The sequence below is a fragment of the Lissotriton vulgaris genome, chromosome 10 (assembly GCF_964263255.1).
Source record: "Lissotriton vulgaris chromosome 10, aLisVul1.2, whole genome shotgun sequence".
NCBI classification, from domain to species: domain Eukaryota; kingdom Metazoa; phylum Chordata; class Amphibia; order Caudata; family Salamandridae; genus Lissotriton; species Lissotriton vulgaris.
The window spans coordinates 1105339218-1105354445 of record NC_141698.1 but is presented as its reverse complement, the minus strand read 5'-3'; the positions used below and the strand labels follow the sequence as shown (position 1 = coordinate 1105354445).

Genomic DNA, 15228 nt, shown 5'->3' with positions numbered 1-15228 from the left:
CATCTGTAACTTAGAGATAACCCGGGCTTGTGCGTTGACAAACAAACCATTACAGTAATCAAGCGAGGAGAGCACCAATGTACTCACTACTGTTTTTCGCGCACTATCCGACAGAAAGGGAATGATTTTCCTAATTAGTCTGAGTTTGTGATAAGCATTCGCCACCGTTTGGTTAGCATGAGCTACAAAGTTTAGCTTATCATCAAAAACTATGCCCAGATTTCTGACCCTAGCAGAGGGGGTTGGTAAAGCTCCTAACGAAGGAGGCACCACACCGGTGACCACTGTGGGGTGATGTTTCCAAAAATGACCACCTCTGTTTTCTCGGAGTTCAACCTCAAGCAGTTGGCCAGCATCCAATCTCTAATAGCCAGCATGCCTTCAGAGGTATCCTCGTCCAAGTGCTTTGGGGACTGAGAAGCCCCGACCCCGAGCAGCTCCTGCACCGAAGACCAGCCCTCCAGCATCCACGAGATCTGCGTGGGGCCCTTCTGCCTGTTTGCTGCTCGACGCGTTATCTGGTCACTTGCCGGCTGGCTAGTGACCTCCTAGACGATGAAACCCGACAACTTCACTGCTGGTCTGGTTGCTCCAGACTGGCCCTTGCTCCCTTCCAAAAGAGGAGCACCCCGGACCCTCCTGGTCCACTCCAAACGCCGTTTCCACTCACCGCGTGGGTTGCCTTTGCCAAGGCCTGTTGACTCCGAATCCGAAGCCGACACCGCCGACAGCGAGAGCCTGCGTGGGACAGCTCGTGCCTCCATCCTGGTCATTGAAGACACCACCTGGTCCACGTGGCTGCAGAGACAAGCGTCCACCTTCACCTGATCCCGATGACGACATCTGGTTCCACTCTTGGTTCCACTCCAGTCACTGGCTAGTGACTTTGAACATTGTCCCCTCTGCTTTCAGGTTCTTCTCTTCACTGATCCAACCTTGGATCACACCGGACATCTTCCTCCTGACCGCCTGCAGCATCTTTTCCTCCAGGCTCCATAGACTTCAACGCCGGAACCCGACACGACTTGGCACCTATGCACCCGCAGCCTGTGGGTGAGGTAACACGAGCATTTCGGTGCTCAAGGGTAGCTTGACTCTCCTAGTGTCCAGTTCCACAGTCGTTTTAGTCCTATCTAGTCAGGGACGTCCGTACTCACCTTTTTCTTAAAACTGTACTGTCCATAGACGTTTGTACGTATCTCGCGTGTGAGTTCACACTCTGCACACGCGCTCCGTGGGCCTCCTATTACTTACCTCGAGTTAGTATAGCGTGGTCCCAGCAATCCTACAGCCTCTGGACAGCTCCATTCCTATTATTGACTTTCACATTCCACTTACTTAGTATATAGTTTGTCGTGCCCCTAGGGCAACATTGTAAATCGTGCAACTTAAACGTATTTTTCCTAAGAGTTTGTCATGTGCTTAGGCCTCTGACCTCATAAAGAGTTCAGAGGTGTATGTTAGTTAATAAACACTTGTTTATTTTCATAACAACCTGTGTGGTGTCCTTTCACTTGGTATTCAAGGGGTTATATGTGGTAAAACAGCTGGCTTTACATGCCAAAAGAGTTTAGCCTAAGACTGCTTTGTCCATGCTACCATTAGGATAGCTGGTCTATAAGGTTGACTTACAACCAATCACCATAAGGGTTGTTTGGACTGATACAAGGTGATCACTAGAACTAGTGAGCATCATATATCAGGCCAACTTCTCACAAAGGCCACCATAGTTCGGATTGTGGAGGGGAAGGCTGATTAAAAATAGTACCTCAGTTTTATCTGTATTCAGCCGTAAACAGTTCTTAGTCTTCCAGGCTGCAATATCCATGAGACACTGCTTGAAGTTTGTGAATGCAGCCTCAGGATGATCTGTGAAAGAGAACACAAGCTGGGGGTCATCAGCGTATGAGATGACACTTGCGCCGTGTTGCTCTATGAGTGGGGCCGGGGGGCAAGGTAAATATTAAAAAGGGTCGGGCTGAGGGCCGAGCCTTGAGGTACTCCACAGATCAAGGGGCGAGGGGATGAGACGTGAGGGTGCAACCGTATTCTCTGCGACCGGCCCTCAAGGAAGGTGCTGGACCAGGCTAAGATGGTCCCTATTGCTCTGAACTGCCTGAGCCTGCCTAGGAGGATCTTATGAGACACCGTATCAAATGCCGCCGACAGGTCCAGCAGCCCCAGCATTGCACAGTTTCCCTTATCCAAGGTCTCCCGGACTGTGTCAGCTACCTCAGGCAGTGCTATCTCAGTGTTATATCCAGATCTAAACCCGGACTGAGAGTCATGGAGCAGTTTGTTAGACTCTAAGAAATTGGATCGCTGTCTCTGCACTTCTTTCTCATGGATCTTGGCTGGTGCTGGCAGAAGGGAGATGGCTCTGAAGTTTTTTAGTACAGCTGGATCTGCATCCTCCTACGTGAGGGTAGGTTGAACGGATGCAGTTTCCCATATGGACGGGTAGATGCCTGATTTGAGTGATTTATTCCATAGCAAGTTTAATGAGGGGTTGAGCCCTGGGGTGAGTAGTTTGACGAACCTAGGCGGGCAGGTATCCATAGGAGATCCAGATCCCGTTTTTTCAACTGCGTGAGGGAGGTATCAGGGTTGAAAGGGTTGAAAGGGCTAAATTCCGATCAGGTATTTGTAGGGAGGGAGGAAGGTATGCCAGGAGGTTCAGTCGTAGTGAATGACACGTACATGTCTTGGATCTTTTCTTGAAAGAAGGTCAAGTTGAGTTTTCTAAGCAGCAAAATAGCAAAAGTCGAATTCTGATTTATGGGAAAAAATAGCTATTACTTCTTAAGCTCATAAACTTACTAAAATGATATAACATTCAAACATGAAGCACAATTGCAAAATGTTAACAGCACCAAAACATCAACAATGCCTAAATGGAGGACCTAAAAGAAACTAGAAGAGAAAAGATAGAAAAAATGGTTTTGTCCAAAAGATCTTAGCTCACTTTTAGCGCATCCAGCCCGAGGAGAAGGGATGCTCTGTGTGGTGCATGGAGCTAGGTGAGCCCAATGGTCTGTCAATATCGGCTCGGGGACAAAAAATAGCAATGATTTGTGCGGAGAAAAGGGAACAGCATGACAACTATTGGCCTCCTGTGGCCAGACACAAGCTACACCTTATTCAGCAATGTTCGAATTTTTCCCTAATGGCCGAATTACACCCTATATCACACCTGGGGGTCATGCTTACATTCTGTTGTAGCGCCCAGGGTACAAGCGAAAACATCCACCTCTTCACTTCTGTCAGACACTGTCAGTGTTAAGAAACCGACAGTCCCTAGAAAACTCTTTCATCTAAAAAATAAGATAAGGTGGTGGCCCCATATAACACACCAAGGTCCGAGGATTTACCAGTTTTGTAACTCTCAGCGATTCAAGCAAAATAAATAAGTGGCCCTATATAACACACCAAGGGCCAGATGTAGGTCGCCAAATACCGGTCGGTAACGGCCGATTTCGGCCGTTACCGACCGGTATTTGGCTTTTGAGATATAGGTGGGTCTGAATTTACAGAATCGGTATATTTACCGAATCGGTAAATTTACCACTTCGGAATTTTACCGAATCGGTAAATATACCGATTCTGTAAATCCATATGTAGGTGACACTCCTAAGAGTGCCACAGGCCCTTAAGAGTCGGTATTTTACCACCCAATCCTATTGGGTGGTAAAATACCGAATTCAGGTGTGCATGCACATCTGTGCATGCACACCTGTGTCATGTGACACACAGACATGTCCTTAGGGCATGTATGTGTGCCACATGGCACACATGCCTGTACTTGGGGTGCTAGAGGGTGTCAAAGTATTTACCGAATCTGTAAATACCGAATCAGTATTTCACATTGATTCCTATGAGCTTCAAGGCCCATAGGAATCAATGTGAAATACCGAATCGGTATTTACAGATTCGGTAAATACCGACCCTCACAGAATCAGTAATTTTTTACCTACATCTGCCTCCTTCCTATTTACCGACTCTTAAATACCGATTCGGTATGAGTCGGACTTTAAGAGTCGGTAAAAAGGAATTACCTACATCTGGCCCCAAGTGTCCGGTGTGTACCAGTTGTGTAACGCTCAATGGTTCAAGTGAAAAAATGCAAACTACCTTCACCTTCTCTAGAGTGCGGACTAGGCAAAAAGTGATCTATTCCCTTGTCCTAGTATGCCACACACCACCACACAGATGTAGTCTCTTACTCTTGTGATGGCGGCCTCCAGACAGACCTCGGCCCCGTGGATACAGCAGAACTGTTAATCAATTATGGCGCCTGCTCACAGGTCTCGTTGCACAGATGTGAATCCATTCAGTCAGGGGTCCTTGTCCTTTGGCAGCAATCTAGCTCGATAAACCAATCTCTCCTATCTGGCTCGCCAAAATGTTGCTCGGATATTAATTTACCTTGAAAAATTAAAAAGACAAGAGGCGTTTGGCGAAACAGGAACAAGTTGGATTATTTAAACTCAGCGGCCAGGAGAGCATTCACAGAGTAGTGTCTGAAGACAGTCACAATGTACAGAAGTTTTGGACTAATATATATTCAGTTCATGAGGTACAATACACTAATTTCACATTCTTAGAGAGCATGTGAGTCTTGTGCTTAGCCATAAATTATAAGTACAACCATCCGGTAACAGGGACACAGGTGCCTCTCGACCTCGGGGAGAGATAGTGTGGGCCAGTGTGTATGTGTCCAGTTGTTCGGCTTGTGGAGTGCGTGATCACCATGGGTGGTGTGTGTGCTGTGTCCTGATTGGCTGAGTGTTCCTAACTACTTGTAGCATCTAACTTTGTGGTATTTTGGGGATGTGAGCTTTTGGCCAAGTGTGTTTTATTGTGGCCAATTTCCTCACACCTGTTTGTGGTGTAGCTGCGTATCTGTGGGATCGATCAGGGTTTTCCCTAGTTGCGCATTTGTCTGTGGGCTGAGTGTGACCCCACCTGTGACCTATCAATTGGTAGGCCTGGGTTTAGGTTGCAGGGCCTGTCTGACCATGTATCTTTGACTCAGGGGTTGATGGGGAGTTCATCTTGGGTGAATTTGACAGCAATGATATGAGCTTGTTACTGCTTGTGCATAAAACATGAAGGTCATTGATACCATAGTGACAGATATTCTCATTATGCTTACATTTGTCTTAGCGTAGATCGACATTTCTTTTACTAGTTTCGACGTTGTTATGCGTGCATAGTTTATGGCGTACATCGACATTGCACGTGCTGGTATTGCCGCTGTTGTGCCTGCACATATCATGCTGTACATTGACATCGCATTCCCCGATATTAACAATAGTGATAGTTTTAAACTGACAGCAGCAGGTAAATATAATAGCAGCAATGGAGTAGGTATCTAAGAGCAGTGCAGTCTTGTTTAAATAGACGTAAAGTCATCATCTGTCTCTGAGACAGTGTACAGAACATCTCAAATTCAGGAGACAACTGAAAACCGTACTGTTCAGAAAGCGCAGAGATACTCCACTGGGAGTCGATTCAAGCGCTATATAAACCAGCAAATAAATAAATAAATAAATTCACCACCCAGACTGCTTTCACTCCATCTGCCGAACTGACGACTGGCCCTCACATTAGAGTTCACTGCCACAGTCCATGCAGAGCTTGATTTCATTCTTTATTCCCCTATAGGTTGAGAAAGTGCCATGTCGGGTGCTGGCTGCGCTCTCTTCCTCCTGTACCTATGCCTGGAAGGGATCTCCGCGGACGTACACCCAGTGGAACACTACATGGCTGCCGTGTATGAGCATCACCCAACGTTAACCGCTGACCCCAGGGCACCCCACACTCGCTCAGCCGCGCTGGAACTTATGTACAAGAATGTGGCGGTGTACGAGGAGCAGGTGAAGGAGGCTGCACGGCTGGTGAGTAACAGTATTTAAATAGTGTGTTCGACAGTATAACAAGCGAGCCATTCCTTGCACATCATTGCTCACTGGCTTTATACTCAATTCAATTCAACTCTTTATAGTATGATTACCTAAAATCATTTACAAATACAATACATATTGCGTCATAGATAAAAACATTTGATTGGTTAAAATTCTAAAAAGATTGTAAGGTAAGAACAGCTGGTAGTATTTACATCATAGATTAATGCATTGTTATTCGTGCATCTAAAAGGTGAGACATAATACAGAGTAATTAATAAGCGTACTATACAGTAATGATAGTAGAGTGATAGTGCAAAAACGTAAGCTACAGCCACCGTTGAAGGTATGTTGCTCGTATATTATTTTGCTGTTATCTTCTGTTCTTGTGTTGGGCATAGAGACTTTCCAGCAACCACAAAAAACTTCCCAATTTGTGCAAGCCCCATCGGCACTGTGGTAGTATAGATAAACACTAGAGCCTCCGTACATGATCTTACTCTGTTTTAAATGAACATACTTCTTAGGTAAAGGCGCCTCTGGCTAACAAGACTGGGCAGCAGCAGATGACATGCTCCGCAGATTCTGTGCGATATTGGCACAAGCAACATCCACTGCTTCCTGTTGGTGTATTTTTCCAGCGTGCCCTGTAGTCCTGTATTGGTAGTGTTAGGGGCCTGGTCCTCAATACCTTCTCTAGGGCTTGTCTGCCCAGTCCTGCTTTCAGGCATGGTTGACATAGGATAGCTTCGTGTGAGTAGACAAGGCCCTCTGCACCACAAATGGATCAAATCCGTTCGAGATCCTGTTGTCTTGAAGTGATCTATCCCTGCTCTGTTAGCAGGTTTTTTAAACCGTACGTTGTTAGTTGAGTGACTGTTAGATAATCAGCTGGCAGACCCAGTGTCTTATTGGCTGTCACAAGTTACCTTGCCCAATGACTAGTGTTATCGGCGAAGACTATTTGAAGTGCTTCCCTGATGGTACCACGATTTGCCTTAATCACAGGATGATGCAATTTTAACTATATCCTTTTTACATTTTATGTCCATTGCTGTTATATTGAACTCTAGTCGAATCAGTGTGCGCCTTGTCGAATATGGCAGCTTAAAAACCTTTCTGAAGGCCATGATGTGCAAATGCTCCAATTTGTCGTCAATAAGCCAGGGAAAGCAAGATGGCCATAGCTCAGTGTTGGAATTACCTTGGCTTGCATTACTCGCCGAATGCCTTCCGTTGAGTGGCTTATAAACTTATGATGAAGTCTGCATAGGGCATGTGTGACCTTAGCTGCTTTTGCCACCAGTGCTTTGGCCTGTAGTGTTGTTCTGCCGGTGTCTGACAATTGTACTCCCAGGTAAGTATACTTATTAGCGGTGGCAATTCTTAATGGACCAAGATGCCAGCCCAATAATGATTTTTTGAGTTTGTGGCCAAAGACCAGCACCTTAGTTTCGACTGCGTTGTCTTGGAGTTTGTTTTCTGTATTATAAAGGTGTGGAGTCTCCAATGCTCTTTTCATGCCTATTCTACTTGGTCCAATAGGGCAAGGTCATCGCATACTGCATAATTGGTCGTCTGAGATGGCTCATTTTAGGTGGGAAGATGTTGGTTTTTAAAAGTGCATCTCCCAGGTCCGCAGTATATAAATTGAACAGTGTGGGTGCGATCACGCAGCCCTGTTTTAGCCCTTTGTTTGTGTAGATCTTAGCTGTTGCAAATGTCTGTATGAGCTTGGGGCAGAACCAAGTGCCGGTGTGGAGAGACATGATGGCCGCCAGGTGTTTCCTCGGTATACCCCACTTTGCAAGTTTTGCCCACAGTATGTTGCGATCAATGCCATCGAAAGCGGCACTGTAGTCGACAAAGCATGCATATAGTGGAGGTGTGGCGACCTCTGTGGCCTTAGTTACCAGATATGATACTGCAATGGCGTTATCCATTGTCGATGAATTCAGCCCAAATCCAGTCTGGTATTGCGGTATGATTTGATTATCTGTTATCCATGCCTCTAACTCTTTCAAGAGCACTCTTGCATATGCCCTGCCATGAACGTCTAGTTATGAGATTAGTCTATAGTTCTCCGGCAGCGAAGCATCTCGTTTCTTGTAGATGGGTTGCAGGATGGATCTTTTCCACGATTCCAGTACTCCTGAGGTGTTATAGCAGTGGTTAAATAGGCAATGCATGTGGGGGCTCAGAAGTCTCGATCTTCTTTGAAGACGCTTCCTGGTAGCCCATTAGGCCCTCGAGCTCCATCCTTCCTAATTCCCTTGAGTGTGGTCAATATTTATTTTCTGTAGGGGCAAGGTCCTCAATCTCATTCTCGTCAGGGTAGTTGCCTTCTGCCTCCATAGTTTTTACCGTGGATTTGTCTTGATCGAAATATAGTCTTATTGCGTGGGCTGCCCATTCGTTGGCAGGTACAGCATTGTGGGTATGCCTTCCATCATTTAGACCGTTACCATAACTCCAAAATTCCCTGTTCTTATTGGGAGCCAGCAGAGCATAGATATATTTCCATTTATCATCTGTGATTGTTTGTTTCAACTACCAGACAGTTTTTTTGTGCAGTCTTCTAGCTGTTTTCAAAAGTGTTTCTGTCCGTGGACACTTCTCTCTCCTACACTGTTGCTCTGCCAGACGGCACCGCATTTTGCTCTCTCTACATGCTTTGAGGTCAAATAGGTTGACTGGCCCATTTCTGCTTCGTTTTCTTTTATATGTGGGTTTATAGTATCAGAAGAGAATCATTGTGAGTAGACTGTCACCTGGAGGCTTGGTAGTATCAGAATTGTTGAGCCTTTTCTTTCACACTGTTACTCAGAAGCTCTGTAGTATCAGTAGTGAGCCTTTCTTGCACACTGTTACTCACGAACATTGTAGTTTCAGAAGAGAGCCATTCTTGCACATTATTACTCATAAGCTTTGTAGTATCAGAAGTGAGCCATTCTTACACACTGTTACAAACATTGTAGTATCAGATGTGAGCCATTCTTGCACACTGTTACAAACATTGTAATATCAGTAGTGAGTCATTCTGGCACACTGTTACTCACGAACATGATAGTATCAGAAGTGAGCCATTCTTGCACTCTGTTACTTACAGACATTGTAGTATCAGAAGTGAGCCATTCTTGCACACTGTTACTTACAGACATTGTAGTATCAGAAGTGAGCTATTCTTGCACACTGTTACTTACGAACATTATAGTATCAGTAGTGAGCCATTCTTGCGCACTGTTACTTACAGACATTGTAGTATCAGAAGTGAGCCATTCTTGCACACTGTTACTTGCAGACATTGTAGTATCAGAAGTGAGCCATTCTTGCACACTGTTACTCACGAACATTATAGTATCAGTAGTGAGCCATTCTTGCGCACTGTTACTTTCAGACATTGTAGTATCAGAAGAGAGCCATTCTTGCACACTGTTACTTACAGACATTGTAGTATCAGAAGTGAGCCATTCTTGCACTCTGTTACTTACAGACATTGTAGTATCAGAAGTGAGCCATTCTTGCACTCTGTTACTTACAGACATTGTAGTATCAGAAGTGAGCCATTCTTGCACACTGTTACTTACAGGCATTGTAGTATCAGAAGTGAGCCATTCTTGCACACTGTTACTTACAGACATTGCAGTATCAGAAGTGAGCCATTCTTGCACACTGTTACTTACAGACATTGTAGTATCAGTAGTGAGCCATTCTTGCGCACTGTTACTTACAGACATTGTAGTATCAGTAGTGAGCCATTCTTGCGCACTGTTACTTACAGACATTGTAGTATCAGAAGTGAGCCATTCTTGCACACTGTTACTTACAGACATTGTAGTATCAGAAGTGAGCCATTCTTGCAATCTGTTACTTACAGACATTGTAGTATCAGAAGTGAGCCATTCTTGCGCACTGTTACTCACAAACATTATAGTATCAGTAGTGAGCCATTCTTGCGCACTGTTACTTACAGACATTGTAGTATCAGAAGAGAGCCATTCTTGCACACTGTTACTTACAGACATTGTAGTATCAGAAGTGAGCCATTCTTGCACATTGTTACTCATGGACATTGTGTATCAGAAGTGAGCCATTCTTGCCCACTGTTACTCACGAACATTATAGTATCAGAAGTGAGCCATTCTTGCACTCTGTTACTTACAGGAATTGTAGTATCAGAAGTGAGCCATTCTTGCGCACTGTTACTTACAGACATTGTAGTATCAGAAGAGAGCCATTCTTGCACATTGTTACTCATGGACATTGTGTATCAGAAGTGAGCCATTCTTGCGCACTGTTACTCATGAACATTATAGTATCAGATGTGAGCCATTCTTGCACTCTGTTACTTACAGACATTGTAGTATCAGAAGTGAGCCATTCTTGCACTCTGTTACTTACAGGCATTGTAGTATCAGAAGTGAGCCATTCTTGCGCACTGTTACTTACAGACATTGTAGTATCAGAAGAGAGCCATTCTTGCACATTGTTACTCATGGACATTGTGTATCAGAAGAGAGCCATTCTTGCACATTGTTACTCATGGACATTGTGTATCAGAAGTGAGCCATTCTTGCACACTGTTACTTACAGACATTGTAGTATCAGAAGTGAGCCATTCTTGCACACTGTTACTCACGAACATTATAGTATCAGAAGCGAGCCATTCTTGCGCACTGTTACTCACGGACGTTGTAGAATCAAAAGTGAGCCATTCTTGCACACTGTTACTCACGAACATTATAGTATCAGAAGTGAGCCATTCTTGCAAATTGTTACTTACAGACATTGTAGTATCAGAAGTGTGCCATTCTTGCAAATTGTTACTTACAGACATTGTAGTATCAGAAGTGAGCCATTCTTGCACACTGTTACTTACAGACATTGTAGTATCAGAAGTGAGCCATTCTTGCACACTGTTACTTACAGACATTGTAGTATCAGAAGTGAGCCATTCTTGCACACTGTTACTCACGAACATTATAGTATCAGAAGTGAGCCATTCTTGCACACTGTTACTTACAGACATTGCAGTATCAGAAGTGTGCCATTCTTGCACACTGTTACTTACAGACATTGTGGTATCAGAAGTGAGCCATTCTTGCACACTGTTACTTACAGACATTGTAGTATCAGAAGTGAGCCATTCTTGCACTCTGTTACTTACAGGCATTGTAGTATCAGAAGTGAGCCATTCTTGCACACTGTTACTTACAGACATTGTAGTATCAGAAGAGAGCCATTCTTGCACATTGTTACTCATGGACATTGTGTATCAGAAGAGAGCCATTCTTGCTCATTGTTACTCATGGACATTGTGTATCAGAAGTGAGCCATTCTTGCGCACTGTTACTTACAGACATTGTAGTATCAGAAGTGAGCCATTCTTGCACACTGTTACTCACGAACATTATAGTATCAGAAGCGAGCCATTCTTGCGCACTGTTACTCACGGACGTTGTAGAATCAAAAGTGAGCCATTCTTGCACACTGTTACTCACGAACATTATAGTATCAGAAGTGAGCCATTCTTGCAAATTGTTACTTACAGACATTGTAGTATCAGAAGTGTGCCATTCTTGCAAATTGTTACTTACAGACATTGTAGTATCAGAAGTGAGCCATTCTTGCACACTGTTACTTACAGACATTGTAGTATCAGAAGTGAGCCATTCTTGCACACTGTTACTTACAGACATTGTAGTAACAGAAGTGAGCCATTCTTGCACACTGTTACTCACGAACATTATAGTATCAGAAGTGAGCCATTCTTGCACACTGTTACTTACAGACATTGTAGTATCAGAAGTGAGCCATTCTTGCACACTGTTACTTACAGACATTGTAGTATCAGAAGTGAGCCATTCTTGCACACTGTTACTTACAGACCTTGTAGTATCAGAAGTGAGCCATTCTTGCACACTGTTACTTACAAGCATTGTAGTATCAGAAGTGAGCCATTCTTGCACACTGTTACTCACAAACATTATAGTATCAGTAGTGAGCCATTCTTGCGCACTTTTACTTACAGACATTGTAGTATCAGAAGTGAGCCATTCTTGCACACTGTTACTTACAGACATTGTAGTATCAGAAGTGAGCCATTCTTGCACACTGTTACTCACGAACATTATAGTATCAGTAGTGAGCCATTCTTGCGCACTGTTACTTACAGACATTGTAGTATCAGAAGAGAGCCATTCTTGCACACTGTTACTTACAGACATTGTAGTATCAGAAGGGAGCCATACTTGCACATTGTTACTCATGGACATTGTGTATCAGAAGTGAGCCATTCTTGCCCACTGTTACTCACGAACATTATAGTATCAGAAGTGAGCCATTCTTGCACTCTGTTACTTACAGGAATTGTAGTATCAGAAGTGAGCCATTCTTGCGCACTGTTACTTACAGACATTGTAGTATCAGAAGAGAGCCATTCTTGCACATTGTTACTCATGGACATTGTGTATCAGAAGTGAGCCATTCTTGCGCACTGTTACTCACGAACATTATAGTATCAGAAGTGAGCCATTCTTGCACTCTGTTACTTACAGGCATTGTAGTATCAGAAGTGAGCCATTCTTGCGCACTGTTACTTACAGACATTGTAGTATCAGAAGAGAGCCATTCTTGCACATTGTTACTCATGGACATTGTGTATCAGAAGAGAGCCATTCTTGCACATTGTTACTCATGGACATTGTGTATCAGAAGTGAGCCATTCTTGCGCACTGTTACTTACAGACATTGTAGTATCAGAAGTGAGCCATTCTTGCACACTGTTACTCACGAACATTATAGTATCAGAAGCGAGCCGTTCTTGCGCACTGTTACTCACGGACGTTGTAGAATCAAAAGTGAGCCATTCTTGCACACTGTTACTCACGAACATTGTAGTATCAGAATTGAGCCATTCTTGCGCACTGTTACTTACAGGCATTGTAGTATCAGAAGTGTGCCATTCTTGCAAATTGTTACTTACAGACATTGTAGTATCAGAATTGAGCCATTCTTGCACACTGTTACTTACAGGCATTGTGTATCAGTATGTGAGCCATTCTTTCACATTGTTACTCATGGACATTGTGTATCAGTAGTGAGCATTTCTTGCACACTGTTACTTATACACTTTGTAGTATCAGAAGTGAGCCATTCTTCCGCACTGTTACTCACTGACATTTTAGAAATAGGAGTGAGCCTTTCTTGCACACTGTTACTCGCAGGCTCTATAATATCAGAAGTGAACCATTCCTAGTGGATGTATGATGTTAGCACGCACACTTTTACCACGCATACCATTACCACACATTTTTACAATGCAATACCTTTACAACTCATAGTGCTTTGGGTGCCGGATAGTGAATAGTTTAATTTACTATTCCAACACCAGTCCCCGTGGACACTAGGGAAGGTTATTGGATAGTAAATTAACCTATTCACTAGCCATTCCCTAAGTCAGATCGCCTCAAAGCGCTATGCGTTGTAATGGTATGCGTTGTAACAGATGCGTGGTAATGGTAGTGCGTGCTAAAAGATGCGTGCTAAAGGTTGTATACCATTCCTGGATGTATGATGTTAGCACTAGTAGATTGTCACTGGGAGACTTGGTAATATCAGGATTGAGCCCTCTCTGACACAATGCCACTTTGTAGTATCAAGAGTGAGCTACTTTTGCACACTGTTACTCACAGGCTTTATAGTGTTACAAGTGGCGATCCATCGCACAATGTCACACACAGGTTTTATAGTAATGGAAGCAGCATTCCCCGACTCACTGTTACTCACAGGCTTGGTGGTTTCTAATTAATTCAATCAATCAATCAGAGGATTTGTAAAGCGCACTACTTACCCGCGAGGGTCTCAAGGCGCTGGGGGGGGGGGGGCGCTGATAGTGGTCAAAGAGCCAGGTCTTGAGTAGTCTCCTGAGGTTCTGCGGGTCTTCAGTTTGTCGTTGGAAGAGAGGGAGAGTGTTCCAAGTCTTGGCGGCGTGGTGGGAGAAGGATCTGCGCCCGGAAGTGGTTCTGTGGATGCGTGGGACGGCGGCCTGTGACAGGTCGGCGGAGCGGAGTTTCCTGTTGGGTACGTAGAATGAGAGTCGGTTGTTGAGGTAGGCTGGGCCGGTGTTGTGGAGTGCCTTGTGTGCGGGGTCAGGAGTTTGAAGAAGATTCTTCTGTCGACGGGGAGCCAGTGCAGGTTTCCCAGGTGGGGGGTGATGTGGTCTCGGCGCAGGACGTTGAGGATCAGGCGTGCAGAGGCGTTCTGGATTCTTTGAAGTCTGTTGATGAGCTTGGACGGGGCTCCGGTGTAGAGGGTGTTTCCGTAGTCAAATTTTTCAAAAGACGGAGGAAGAGGAAAAAAGAAACCAGGCTCACCCTCCTCAAATTAACAGTAAACATAAAACCCTTGGAACCAAGTATCAAGTAGCCTAGCTTATCAGTCAATCGTATTCACAACACTCACTGGAGTTGGAATCGCTATGATTTATAGAAGAAAGAAAAGGATTTTTCTTTCTTGTGTCCCCTCACTCACCAGGGTTTTCCCACGGTGATATTCTTCATCATTGGGGCCATTCCAGCCCTCTACGGACTGGGGCGTGCTGCGACTTGCGAACTACATAGGAGCACTTTAAGTGATGGACTATGTGTGGTGCAAAGTGTGTTGTGAAGTGGAGTGGTATTATTTAAGTGGGTTAAAACTACCTACCTAGTGAGCTACAAATGATTTATTCTTGCTCCTGGGGGGTACATTAAAAACGGGGTGCTAGAGATCCTACTGACAATGAGTTAGGTATGCCTTGCAGTTTCTGTCAACATGTTTCGAGCTTCCCCAAGCTCTTCTTCAGGACTACGCAGGGACCAGCCCTTTGTTCGCTACTCCTAAACGTGCTCAAGTGAGATATTCATAAAACAAAGATTATTTTAAATGAAAGATTATTTTAAATGCTGCAATAATAAGGCATGCATTAGTACATACGCTAATAATGATCACGTAGTATCAGTAAGAAAAAAGAAGAAAAACACTGTATGGTTAAGGAGGTGCATGGCCCCTCAATATATTGACATATTTTTAACATACACCAGCCACAGATCATTGGATTTTGTCCATGCTTGAATACGATAAAAAGACCAGATGCCGTGTGAAAAAACTGTGTGTCATAACATACTTTCATTCGCACTCAGTGGTTAAGCGCCAAGACACCCACGAGCGCCAAGACACCCACGGGTATACGCTGCGCTTTATAAATTTTTAAATAAATAAACGTACACATACCACATAGATAAGGGAGACAGACCATTACATACATGTACAGAGACCTAAC

General features: G+C 44.2%; 1 protein-coding gene across 1 annotated transcript in view; it reads left to right on the top strand.

Moving 5' to 3' along the window:
• BTD (biotinidase) overlaps nucleotides 1–15228 on the top strand; it is a 256008-nt gene that overhangs the window by 169975 nt on the left and 70805 nt on the right. Inside the window, exon 2 of the mRNA XM_086942195.1 lies at nucleotides 5668–5900. Coding sequence (XP_086798321.1) covers nucleotides 5682–5900 — 219 coding nt within the window. The 5' untranslated portion in view covers nucleotides 5668–5681. The remainder of the gene's footprint in view (nucleotides 1–5667; nucleotides 5901–15228) is intronic.